General features: G+C 34.1%; 1 protein-coding gene across 2 annotated transcripts in view; it reads right to left on the bottom strand.

Annotated features, from left to right (window-relative positions):
• LNPK (lunapark, ER junction formation factor) overlaps nucleotides 1-14,744 on the bottom strand; it is a 78,201-nt gene that overhangs the window by 25,243 nt on the left and 38,214 nt on the right. For both annotated transcript variants that reach the window (XM_035007700.1, XM_035007698.1), the window contains exons 7-8: nucleotides 10,544-10,627; nucleotides 10,410-10,461 (exon numbers count right to left, since the gene is read on the bottom strand). In XM_035007700.1, the coding sequence (XP_034863591.1) occupies nucleotides 10,410-10,461; nucleotides 10,544-10,627 (136 nt within the window). The remainder of the gene's footprint in view (nucleotides 1-10,409; nucleotides 10,462-10,543; nucleotides 10,628-14,744) is intronic.

Raw genomic sequence — 14,744 nt, 5'->3', positions numbered from 1 at the left:
AAAGAAAGAAAGAAAGAAAGAAAGAAAGAAAGAAAGAAAGAAAGAAACTTCCCCAACATTTCACTCCTCGACCTAACACAATCTGTTTTTTGTCCTCTTTCTTGGCTACCACAGAATCACTTACCACTGAAGGCACCATTGGTTTGGTTACCAACAAACTTATCACCATTACTGTTACAGCTATTCTTTTCAAATCCCTATTATCTGCCAGGAACTATAATAGGTGCTTAATGTGAGTTTACTAATGTCACCTAATATTTAGACCAACTCTTTGAGATAATTCCAACCCTCGGTTTTCAAAAGAAGAAACCAAAGCTCAGAAGCTAAGTAACTTGCCAAAAGTCTCACAGTAAATAAGAGATGGAGGCAGGATACAAATTCCAGTTTTTATTACAACATTGCCCTCAACTCTGTGCAACCTATCAGATTCGATGACCTCATTTGTCTTCTACTTAACTTGACCCTTTGCAGACTATGACAGCAGATGCCATCCCTACTACACTTCAACTTTCTAGACACCAGTTTAGTTCTGCTTTGAGCTCTAATCATTCCTTCTGTCTTTTTCCTGAGTTCCTCCTTTCTCCCTCTACCCTTAAATTTAATTCCCGGGGGTTCTGCCATAGCCTTCTTACTCTATTTTCTCTCCCTGGGCAATTTCATTCAATCCCATGGTTTGAAGAACTATCATCTATAAGTCCCAATGATTCCTAATTGTACCTATAACCTTAACCTTTTTCCTGAGCTCCATATAAAATAATCAATTACCTATAAACCATACTACCTGGATGTCACTTGCCTCAATAAAGCCAAAAGCAAATCCATCGTTTTCTACATAAACCTACTACTCCAATTCTTATGTTTCTTATCTTGCTTAAAACACCAACATCTAACCAGTTGCCTGGACCCCTCCTCCCACTCCCCACTATGCAAATCTTGTCAGTCTACTCTTAAATCTTAATTATCTTTTAAATCTCTTCTTTTTCAACTCCTTTGCCACAACTTTATGTAGTGCAGGCCTTTACCTCTTTCCTGTATTAGAACATATCCTAATCAATTCCATGTCTTCAGCCTTGCTCTCTCCAATCCATTCTATATTACAAAAAAAAAAAAAAAAAAGGTGTTCTAAAATGCAAAGCCTCCAGAGGCTTTCCGTGTTGCATATAAGATAAAGTCCCAAACTCCATAATGTTGCATACAAAATATTTCATAATTATCCCTCCTTCACATAAACACTACCTCCCTTTTTCAGGCATATAGCACTATTTGCAGTCCCTAAAGGTACCAACTTGTTTCTCTCTTATCTTTGCATGTGAAGAGTCCTTTCCCAATACTTTCTCAAAGCAAATTGTTACTAAAATTTATAATGCATTATGATTTGTACCTACCTTCAGTGCAGTCCTTAGTATGTTAAGATTATTTACATGTGCGTACTCTTTTGAACCAAGAGCTCCTAGAGAAAAACTGCATCTTTGCAGCCCCAGGATTTGGCAAGTAATGAGCATAGAGTATGAGCTTAACATGTATGAAATAAATTTACTTTCCTCTTGCATTTCAATGCAACTATTTCCAACTGCCTATTACCCAACTCAGATGGTACAGTAGGCAGAATATGGCCTCCCAAACATGTCCACATCCTCATCCTCAGAACCTATGTATGTTATGCTACATACAAGGGGAATTAAGATGCAGACAGAATTAAGACTGTTCATCAGCTAAATATGTGTTGCCTGCTACATTGAGAATTTCAGCCTAACTTCAGATCATACAAACAAGTTACCTTCAAGCAGAAAATATGCTAATCACATATACCATTTGCCAGCCTCTAGTTTACTATTTCATTCTTCTGCTTTTTAAATTAAGAATATATTTTGCTTATATTATTTATAAACAATCCAATTTAAAAATAAGCAGACGACCTGAGTAGACATTTTTCCAAGGAAGACATACAGATGGCCAACAGACATATGAAAAGAAACTCAACATCACTAATCATCAAGGAAATGAATATCAACACCACAATGAGATATCACCTCACACTAGTCAGAATGGCTAGTATCAAAAAGACAAGAAATAACAAGTGTTGGCAAGGATGTGGAAGAAAGGGAACCCTTGTAAACTGCTGGTAGGAATGTAAATTGGTGCAGTCACTGTGGAAAACAGTATGGAGGTTCCTCAAAAAAATAAAAAATTAAAAGTAGAAATACCATACAACTTCCACTTCTGAGTATTTACCAGAAAAAAACAAAAACACTAATTTTCTGAAAAGTTATATGCACCCTTATGTTCAATGCATCATTGCCAAGACATAGAAGCAACCTAAGTGCACATCAGCAGATGAATGGATCAAGAAGATGTGATATAAACAGACAGATACATACATACACACACATATGCATATAGCGGAATATTACTCAGCCATCAAAAAGGATGAGATCTTGCCATTTGCAACAATACGGATGGACCTAGAGGGTATTATACTAAGTGAAATAAGTCATACAGAAAAAGGCAAGTTACCATATGATTTCACTTATATGTGGAATCTAAAAAAAAACAAAACAAATGAACAAACAAAATAAAAAATAGACTCATAAATACAAAGAACAAACTGGTGGTTGCCAGAGAATGGGGGCAGGGAGGCAAAATAGGTGAAGAGGATTAAGAGATACAAATTTACAATTATAAAACAAAGAAGTCACTGGGATGAAAAGTACACTATAGGGAATATAGTCAACAATATTGCAATAACTTTGTATGGTGACAGATGGTAACTACACTTAGCTTGGAGAGTCTTTTGTAATGCACACAATCGTCAAATCACTATGTTATACACCTAAAACTAATTTAATGTTGTATGTCAATTATGCTTCAATTAAAAAAAGAATATGTTTTGCTTTATAGTTCTTTATCTCAACATTTACTTTTTTTCATCACCTTGATGATTTATTTCTACTTTAATTTGTCTCCTACCTCTTTTGACTTTAAACAACCTGTACCTTGCAGTTCATCAAGGTCCCATTTGGTAAATTACTACTTTACAACATTTAAATAAAATTCGATAATTCTAAAAAAAAAAGTTTTCTTTTATTTCCTTCAACTCAACATATTTATTAAGCAACCACTCTGAGCAAGGCACTACTGAATGGAATGCAGAGTTGCATATAGAGGTGGCAAGCAAAGATAACACAAAATCATGAAACACCAGGTAAGTGCCATAAAAAAAGGAACCAACAAAGTACCATGGAGGGTCCAAGAATGGGGAGATTAAATTCGGTGATGGGATACAGGGAGGGTTCATGGTAATGGTGGCATTTAAGAAGAACACTGAAAAATGGATGGGGATCTAAATGCCTTTGTTACCTGTACTAAGGTACATGTGGCAGTTTTATAATACAGGTCCAAAATTCTTTGATTTGCCTCCCATCAAATGGGGAAGGGAGGATGTCTATATCTCCTCCCTTGAATCTGTGCTCTGTTACCGTTTAAGCAAGAGAGTACAGGTGCCCCAGTTTTCCGGACTACTTTCTGTCTCTTGGGCTGCTTGCTCTTAGAACCCAGTCACCACATTGGAGCAAGTCCAACTGACCCCATGAGAGAAGTCTATGTGGAGAGGAACTAAGTGCCAGCACCAACTTGTCAGCCATGTGTATAAGCCATCTTGACAGTATATCTTCCAGGCCCAATCAGGTAGCTCCAAGAGATGTGAGGCAGACATGAGCAATCTTTACCAAACTTGCCAACACTGCAAATTCATGAGCAAAACAAATTAATATTGTTCTAAGCCACTAAGTTTTGGGGTGGCTTGTTATACAATAGATAACTGTAACAGTATAGATATGACACTTAAGTAAAGAACACCGCAAAAAAAGTGAATTTACTGTTTTACCAGTGTTTTCCAGATTTTCTTAATCAGACATACATCCCCCAAAACAGCGAAATATGAAGTATCATTCCCTCTGCTATCAAGATCAAAAAAGATTAGTGATTTCTACTTTAATCTTTCATATATGCCATGGAACACAAGTGAGTAAACTCTAAAAACCTACTTAATAAATTATAATCCATTTTCTAGAGCCATTAAATTTTTCTGCAATACTTATTGATTTCAAATTTAGCTGTGGGAGAATAGAATTGACTTTTCTTTTGTTAATTTCATTAGTAGAGATGCAGGGTTATGTACAAAGGTAAAAAAGAATGCATATATAGCTTCCTTTGAAACAAATATAGGAGAGTCTGTAAGGATTTATAGTCATAACCTAATCCTAGAACCTTGCCATTAAGGATAACTGCACCTTTTCAAGTTCAAGCATCCCACTCTGAAACCACAGTTACCTTTCCAGATTAATTCCTCTATTATTCTTTCAATTCCAAGAGGATCTATGATCCACTGTTATTAAAGGGGTCAGCAAACTTTTTTTGTCAAGTGTTAGATAGTAAATATTTTAGGCTTTGCAGACCACATACAGTTTCTCTTGCATATTCTTATTCTTCTTTCTTATTTTTTAGAACATTTGAAAAATGTAAAACCAGTTCTAAGGTCAAGAGCCATATTAAACAGATCTTGTAGTTTGCAGACCCCTATATTAATACTACCAACACCTCTGACTGTCCATCATCCTCCTCTCATGTCCTTATTTCCCTCATGATCATCTTAGATCCCATAATACATTGTTATAATCACTCCCTTGTGAACAATTTCACCTCCCTTGCCCCTTTATCACTTCATTTAATCCATTAGGTAAAACCCCAACCTTGGTTTAGACCAACTCTCTTCCTACTCCACGCCTGTACCCATACAGCTAAACACAACTGGAAAGCATGCACAACCATGCTTTAAATTCATGACTGTCACCTAACTTACTTACTCTTTCTTTCCTTCTTCTTTCTTTTCTTCCTTCCTTCCTTTCCTTTCTTTCTTTTTCTTCCTTCCTTCCTTCCTCTTTTCCTTCTTTCTAAGTAGGGCTCCACACTGGGCGTGGAGCCCAACGTGGGGCTTGAACTCATGACCTTGAGATCAACACCTGAGCTGAGACCAAGAGTCGGATGCTTAACCAACTGAGCCACCCAGGTGCCCCAAATTCATGACTGTTAACTTTAAGTGGACATTAGTGTCCCCTGGCATTCCTACATTTTCCTAATCCATTTACTCTCTCACCCCCCAGAGATTTATTTTATATATTCTCTTCAGGCCCCCAACAACATCTTCCCCATTCTCACTCTCATTTAGAATACAGATACAATCAAAAGACAATTCCCACCACTTACCTGTATCTGCCCATGTTCTCTGTCTTCACTCCTTACTATTGACGAACTATGCACACTCCCATCAAAAGCTAACCCCCACACTTGTACACTAAATCCTATCCCTTCTTGCCTCCTTATGGACAGTCTTCCATCAACTGTGTCCACTCTTTCCATCATCAATTATTATGTGTCTTCTAGGCCATTCCCAGTAGCATACAAACATGCTATTTCTTTCATACAGCCTATGTTCACCCACATACACATAATCTTTCCCCATCCAGCTACCCATTTTTCCATTCCCTCTTATTCAAAGATAGTCTCTTCTGTCTCCAACTTCTCTACTCCCCTATTTTCTTAAGCCCACTGTAATCAGACTCTTGCCCTCATTCTTCCACCAAAACCTTTATTTTCAAGGTCACTATGGACCTCAACATTGTTAAAATCAATGTTCAATTCTCGACTCTCAACTAACTGGCAGTATTTCTCATAGGTGATCACTACTTTGAAACACTCTCTTTAGTTAGCATCCAGGACCCCACATTCTCCAGGATTTGCTCTCACTGACCATTTCTCAGTTTCCCTTTATGGTTCCTCTTCATTACTCTCAACATCTTAAGGTTAGAGTGCTCCAGGGCAGTCTTGGTCCTTTTCTCTTTTTTCTCCATGTTTACATCCTTGGTAATCTCACGGTTTTAATACCATCCACATATTGATGATACCCAGATTAAATCTCCAACCCAGATAATTCCTGTTTGCCAGACTTATATTCTACTGCTTCCTTAAAATATCTACTTGAATGTCTGGCATCTCAAATGTACATGTCCAAAATGAAACCCTGTTCTTCACCACATCACCTCAAACTTCCCTTTTCCCTAAAAAGTGTTCCTCTTGCAATTTATAACATCTTGGTAAATGACAATTCCATCTTCGCAGTTACTCAGGCCAAAATCCTAAGTTATCTCTGATTCCTCCTTCTCCCACCCCATATCCAATCCATCAGGAAATCTTCTGGGTTCGAGCTTCAAAATATATGCAGAATCCGACTACTTCTTAAACCACCTCCACTGTTACTAAAGGTCCAAGGTCCAAGCCAACATCAATGCTTTCCTAGATTACTATAATAGGTTCCCAAGTAGTCTCCCTGCTTCTACCTTTGCTCCCTTTACAGCCTCAATAGAGTAACCTTCCCTTTAAAACATAATTTAGCTCATGTCAATCCTCTGCTCAAAACAAAAACCAAATTTTTTTAAAGTAATTGAAAACTGAAATTCTTACAATGGTCTACACTCGATAAGGCCCTACATGGTATGATCCTTTCTTTCCTCTCTTACTGCCCCTCCTACTAGTCTCCCCATTGTTCAATCCAGTGCAGCCATACTGGTCTTGTTATTTCCAGAGCAATCTGGGCCTGCTGTCTACTCAGTCTTTGCACTTGCCAATTCCTCTGTCTGCAGTGTTCTCCCTTCAGATATCTGCATGGCTCATTCCCTCACTTCTTTCATATCTTTGGTCAATTTATCAATGTGGCTTTCCCTGATAACCCTTATTTAAAACTTCAACCCACGCACCTTACCCAAGGCACTCCCTATTCTGCATTATTTCATTTTCCTCCATCTAACATTTTATATATAAACATATATATATGGCTATTTCACGCACACACACACACAGACACAAACACACACACAGTTTTTGTTTGTTTTGTTCCCTATTATGTCCCCAGGGCCTAAAACAATGCCTGGCAAAGAGCACACACTCAAGTAAACATTTATTGAAAAAAATAATAATAATAAAATAAAAAACAAATCAGAGATTAGTACATAGAAGTCAAATTTATTCCTGCAGGGCAATTAAAACTTTGAAAAGAAATGTAATTTCTTACCAACCCCAAATATCTCAATTTTTTTTTTCTAGAATCTATTCAGAAAATTACACTGGCAAATACCATTTTTTCATTAAATCCAAACTTTATTACTTTTTTTTTTTTTCAGTAGGCTCTACGCCAAGCATGGAGCCCAACACAGGGCTTGAACTCATGACCCTGAGATCAAGACCTGAGCTGAGATCAAGAGTTGGACATTTAACAGACAATGCCACACAGGCGCACCCCCAAACTTCATTACTTTTTAATCTGCTAAGGACAAAGCCTTCCCGACTCTCAGTCTATGATTCCTACAGAACTAGAATAAATGCTCAACACCGAAGTACCATATCATTCTATTAAATGTAAATATGTATATATACACATATATCTACCTTTTATGTCCATTTATTCCTTCATATCAAATGATAACACTGATTTTCTAAGATTAAGCAACCACTAATAAAAATTCCTTATAAAAAAGGGGTCAGGACTGTACTGTCAAGGTCATGGAAACCAGGAGAGTCTGAGAAACTGGCACAGCCAAAAAGCCTAAGACATGTCAACTAAATGTAATATGGTATCCTGGATGAGATCCTGAAACAGAAAAAGGACATGAGATAAAAAGCTAAGGAAATCTGAATAAACTATGGACTTTAAATTAATAATAGTGAATCAATAGTGGTTCATTAATTTTAGCAAATGTACTATGTTATTAATGTAAGATGTCGGAAGCTTGGTACAAGGGTATATGGGAATTCTTTGTACTACCTTTGCAATTTTTCTATAAATCTAAAAATATTCTAAAAGATTAACTTTATTAAAAAGGAGGAGATGGTCAGGTTAGTATTGTGTCCAGTAAATATCACACTCCTTTTAGTGTTAAACCTAAGCAAATCAAAGAACACTATTCTCAAATTTTATAATCAATCTCAGTATAATATATATCATTAGCACTAAGTAATAAAAAATAAAAGATACCTTATACACATGAATCACAGTTCTGGTTCAGCAATCATGCAAGAAAGCTAGTAAAATATATATATGTACTTATTTTACTAGCTCTCTTGCATTACACACACACACACACATATTTAGTACTTTTTCCCCCTCTTTCTATTTCAGTTCAGAAACAGGGAAAAGACAAGAAAGGGAGGAAGAGAGAGGGAGAGAGGAGAAAGAGGGGAAGGAAAGAAAGAATGAATGAACAATGGTTCAAGCAAAGACATAAATATTTGACTAAATTCACAGGAACACAGAACTTAAACATAAATAGAATGTATGACTAAGTCACCTACAAAATGATAGGAACCTAAAAGAGATCTGAAAAGATTAAACAAACAAAACTCAATTATAATTCTCAAAAACTAGAATGAAGTTGAGATATAGTTTAGAATTTTTTTAAATAAGGAAAAAATTTTGAACACCAATTAATTACTTACAGACCTGGAAGAACTAGTAATACTAGAATAGGACACTCCAGAAGAAATATTTTTTAAAGAAAAAAAAGCTTACAAGCTTAAGGTAAAAAACCATATTATATTCATCTCTGTATTCTCCATGATGTTTGCACCTAAGAATTATTTAAAACATCTTTTAAATAAACAATTCATTTATATTATAGCTAAGGGTTAATTTTCCCTAAAAGGATATCCAAAAGCAGTGCCACAGGAATCAAGAGCAGAGAGACCAGCAATGGTTTTTCTATAACTACAATATGACATCAGAAGGAAAAAAATGTATTTGGGTTTCAAAAGCTTCTAAAGAAAAATGAATTTAATTCTTCAAGGAAATTATGTTCCCTAAATATTAATAAATACTTAAGAATGTCAGTAAAGAGGTCATATGTCTTTTTTAATGAGAACAGATTTTTTGAAGTAACAGCAACAGCTTTCTGCAAAATATCACATTTAAAAATATATTTCCTCAAGTTAAAATAAAGTATTTTTGAAAAGTAAGTGCCAGTTATACAAAATACCATAAAAATTATAGAAACCTGGCCTGTAGACCACTCTTTTTAAAATTACTAGAAAGTATAAATTATAGAAAAATTTAAACAGATTATGAAGGCAGGAGTTTCAGTGCAAGTATCTAATTTATTTTAATCATATGTAAACTTTTACATTCATCAAAACATCAGGCTTATATTTCTATAAACCAAATCCTACTTACAGAAAATGGGAGTGGGTGGGATTCTTCCCATATAGCTCTGCCAATCAGAAAACCTAAAACTATTTTGGCTTATTTAGTACCCATGGTCTTTGTGGACATTTATAAAAGAATTGACTTCTCCAAGTTCTAAATGTCATTCTAACACTATAAACCAAGTTACAATTCTGATGATTTATAAGAATAAAAGTTATTTTTAAAAATAATAGATTCTATATTACAACAAATGCCTTATAAACTATATTATTATATTCTAGAGAAGAGAACAAAGAGGAAAGCCAATGCAAACTCAAAAATATCTTTTCACATGTCAGTCTTAGAATTACTTCATGTAGCCACTTAAAATAATGACTTTTTAACTTTTACATAATATTTAATGATATAATAATGATGGTTTCTCTAATAATCTGGTAATAAAACTTCAAAAAGAGAGTTAATGTTATTATATAGCAGTAATTCCAATTTTTTCTAAATTATTAGAAATTCAAAATTTCTAAATTATGTTATCTTCCTAAAGTATTTAGAAGAAACTTCAAGCTTGACAAAAATCTTCATTAAATTCCTCAAAAATAAATCATAAAAATGTAAGAATTTTTTAAAGATTTATTTATTTATTTGAGAGAGAAAGAGAGAGTGAGAGCATGGAGGGGAGGGGCAGAAGGATAGGGAGAGAGAAACTTAAGCAGACTCCATACTGAGTGTAGAGCCCGGAAGCTGGGCTCAATATCACGACCCTGAGATCATGACCTGAGCCAAAATCAAGAGTCGGATGCTTAACCAACTGAGCCACCGAGGTGCCCCTGTAAGAATTTTCACAAGGTATTCTAAGAGATTCTTATTTGAAAGGGGAAAAAAACCTTACAAAATACTGGTGAAATTGTTTAAATTTCAAAAGCTTAAAACCAATTACATATTTAATCTCAACAGATAACATCTTTACTTTTCAACATATTCCTGAAAAATCAAAATGAAATATATTTATTGCCATCCACTCCAAGTCATAACCCATGTTACCAAACATGAATTCATATAAAAGCATTCTACGTAAGTTTTTACACACCTCTATCACACTTTTGAACTCACTTGGATAAATATGGATCTTTCCAACAGCAGCAGCAGTTTCTACAAAGTTATTTACCTTGTCCAGGTCTTGCAGTTACAGCTGCTCCAGCAGATGGCGGCTCAAACTCCTGTCAATTACGATAACATTATTACAGTGACCTAATATAATGCACTATTTATAATAAAATAGCAGTGATATTACAGCCTTACCTTTGCTTTCTTTGAGTCTGGATCAAACCTTTCAAGAATTAATTTAGCCGTTTTATAAGTTTCTTTTTCCATGACCTCTTCAAGCTACGAACAAAAATTTCCATAAATTGTCACACTTTAAAACATACACAACTTATTTTTGTAAGTCCTATTCCGAAAGTGTTCAAGTACAATGCTTAAACAGCATATAATATATCCAGATAGCATCAAAGACTTCCTACATTCAAATAATTAAAATCCAGATTTTAAAATGGCTTCTAACCTCTAATATGTTACTTGTATTTAACAGCTTTACTGCAAGGAAATACCAAATACTGCTAATTGTTTACATATAATGAGGAGAATAATTACATGCACCAACTTCAATAATGGAATGTGCAAAAATCTATCAGCCTTCATTATTGGAAGTTATTAGACATGACAAGCAAATGACAGGCAATTCTTCAGATTTATTTCCTCATAGCACTTAATGCTATTAATTTAAAGAAGGTCGTTAGCCAAGAGGTTTACAAAATAAAATCTCTGTGCCAATTAACTGCTGTCAGCATCGATTTTAGATTATTTATTAGCAGAAGCAATTAGCTTGCTGCAAATGCAGTGAAAACTCACTAACTGGGAGAACAGCCATGGAATTTGCTCAAATGACTTTAAAAGCTGAAGCTCACCCTTTTTTACTTAGATTCAAACAACTTTAGAGGGAAAGAAACCATAGTAAGAATTTAAGTAAAAATTTAACTGAGTTCTATACACACACTAGGGACTGTAATTAAAACAGTTCATTATTATGGCATTTTATTTACAATACACTCAAGCCACTCTATGGCTTAATACAGGGTTTAATTTAAAAAGCAATAACTAGTAAACTATCATTTTAGCAGCTATGGCCCAGTATCAGAAAAAGTTTAATTTTAGTACAAGACAGTTGTATTATGATGAATAGCTAATGTGTAGAAGAAAATGCTTTGTAAAAACTGGAATAGGACCTTTTCCTTCTCAGTGGCCCCTGATAGCCACTTAGATTCATTAAATGTCATATTTATTCAAAAGGTCATTTATTTTAGAATACAACACAGAGCACATTTACCAAGTTAAAAAATAGAGTTAAAAATATGCTACCCAATAGTAGTTAATGGATTCCTCATGGAATGCTAAGTGCTTAGATGAATGATTTAACCTTGGTTTAGTGAAACTAAACATTTTCCTAATTATTTCAAAACTATGATAAATTCTCAAAACAAGTAAGTTTAATGTTCCGATGTAAAGGAAATGTTTGCAGTGTCACTTTAGAGTTGAGAAAAACTGGGAATCAAGATAGAAAAAGGACATAGCATATATCCCTAAATCTACATAGTCTATATGGAATCTACATGGAATATCAATGAACTAAATCCCTGATCTCTACAAATTAATTTTTGATGTTTTAGACCACTGTTGTGGCAAAAGAACTTCATGGAATGACAGAAATGGTTTTTATCTTCACAATACAGTAACCACTAAACCGTATGTGACAAATGTTGCTTGTGCAACTGAGGGATGCAATTGTAGTTTTATTCCATTTTAAACAATGTAAATTTAAAAGATACATGGGGCTTTTGGCCACTGATGTGGACAGCACAGTTCTAGACGAAGATGACTGCTAGACTTAAAAAGATTAGATAACACTGTGATTTTTAAAACAACACAGAAAACTCAAAACCAAAATGCAATTTCATCAAATGATTGCAACACTTGGTACATCATTCAGCAAATATTCATGTTTATGTCTATGTTCATGTAAAGTATCTTCAATAAAGTCATTTTTTAAAGCACTAAAAGATGTAAATATATTCTCCTTTTCTTTAGCACTTCTAACAAAAATTTTTCACATAATAGCTTAATTAACACATGTATCCATACATATTTTAAGTGAATAACTTCTTTTAAATAGAGACATTCTGACCAGTGTAGAAAACATAAACTTTAAACTCTGAAGTCAGAAAAAATCTGGGTTCAAAGCACATCTCCATTCTTAATTACCTAGAAAGACTGAGCAATTCCACTGCCCTCGGTTTCTCTTTTTGTAAAGCAGATACACTAATATTTTCTTCATAGCACTGTTAGGCACTTTAAATATAATAAGATAAAGAGCCTATAACAGTACCTAACACAATAACACATAATCTTTAGTGATAACCCAATTATTCAGAATGGGTCTGAAAACAGCAGTGTTTCCAAATACCCAACATATTCATCCCAGGATTCAGGAATGAAATATTACATTCTCAGAATTCCCTAAGATAGAAGTTGCTTTGTGTTTTTCATAATATTTTTTTTAATTTTAAATAGTAATGAATGATATAAAGATGAGTGAATTGTTCTTCTGTGATACATTATACCAAAAGTTTCAGGGCTTTTTATTTAAAAAAGAAAATAATAAACAGTTTATTATGAATCAATATTTTGACAAGATTATATATTTCAATAACATAAAAATTATTCCTACTTGATATAGACATTTTATCATAGATAACACTAAAAGAAGGGAACATTAATACAAATGTCAGAAAAAAATTTTTAATTTTAATAGGTAATCCTACCAATATTTAATATTTAAATTATCATTCTTGAAATAAAATTTTAAAACACACAAAACATCAATTGCTCTATCCAATATTCTTGATCTTTGCTTTGTGGCAAATATTCTAGATGTAGAAAAATTTCTTTTGTTACATATTGACTGGTCAAATTATTAGGAGTGTGCCCCAAAGCATCTTCAATTCAAAGTGTTAGGGTACACATTGCATTATTTAAACTCATCTTTTTTACAATGATGAAAATACTGTCTGCTTACCCTGATTTTCGTTATACTGCTGAAATCAATATTGTTTTTTTACTAGTTCAGATTTTACATCATTTTCTGATTTCACATAGGAGTATTCCAAAATAATAGTCACATCTTTTCTCTCTGTATTTCTTCTGTTAAAGTATTTACAAAGATCTGTAGCCTACAGTGAATATTCAAATACTGGAAAATGGCAGCAAACGTTATTGGGTAATATAAAAATATAACATTTGAAACTTCCAGACTAGTGAAGTCAACAGCCCTACACAGAATTACATGCTGAACTTGCTAATTTAAGGACTTCTTTTGCTTCTAAAATTTATTTCATGGGATGTCATTCACAGGACTGTACATAAAATATACCATGTGTATAAGCTTATTATTACTTATTTGCAAGAATAACTCACCATTAACAAGAAACGGGGCCCATAAAACATAATATGGCCACAAAAGCAAGACTGACTAATTAGATTGTAAGACTTCTCTACTGCATGCTCCTGTCCTGTTCCCACAAATGTCCACATTAACCTATAGCTCAGCATGTCAGTATTTCTTGCTCTTTCTTTCAACTGGCATTAGTGGATTCCTTTGAACCAGTAACATTTGTAGTTAATTGTTAGGCTATAATACTCAGAGAATTATAACACTTCCTCCCATGTTCCTAATTTCTCAACTGATTTTTCTCAGGATTCAGAAAAACATAAATTCCTGAGAAATGCCAGAAAGGAATTACCACATACAAATACTATTCTTAAGGGGCACCTGGGTATACCTCAGTCAGTTGAGCTCAGTAAGTCGACTCTTGGTTTCCACTCAGGTCATGATTTCAGGGTCATGAGACCCAGCCCCACCTCTGGAGCCTGCTAGAGATTCTCTCCCTTCCCTTCCCTCTCCTCTCCCTCCTCCCTGATCGTCTCCCACCCCCCACCCCCCCTTGTGCACTAGCACACACTCTCTGAAATAAATAAATAAAATCTAAAAAAAAAAAAAGAAAACAGAAATACTATTCTTGGAAAAGTACAGCATTTTCATGAACCCACTTAAATTTCGACTTGTGTTTTGATGGATCTTGATTTTGAACTGTTTTGACGGGATGCTCACAGATGCAAAGGGATTATCCACTAAACAGTAATTTTTTTTTTTAAAAGCTGAATTTTTTTTGAGTAGCAAAATGTACACATCTAAACTTGGGAGTTTTTTAGATAATTAAAGATTAATTCTTAGTTTTATTTTAATAAATAAATACATTAAGTTCTTGATTTAAAACATTGTCAAGATACTAATTTTCCTAATTTAACTTTTTAATCAATTAATAATTCACGTTCATTCTTACAAATTACACTTACACAAATTACAAATTATATTACAAATCTATTCAGA

The sequence above is a fragment of the Mirounga leonina genome, unplaced genomic scaffold (genome assembly GCF_011800145.1).
Source record: "Mirounga leonina isolate KUSES-001 unplaced genomic scaffold, KU_Mleo_1.0 Mir_151, whole genome shotgun sequence".
NCBI lineage: Eukaryota > Metazoa > Chordata > Mammalia > Carnivora > Phocidae > Mirounga > Mirounga leonina.
This window is presented reverse-complemented; position numbering and strand designations above follow the sequence as displayed.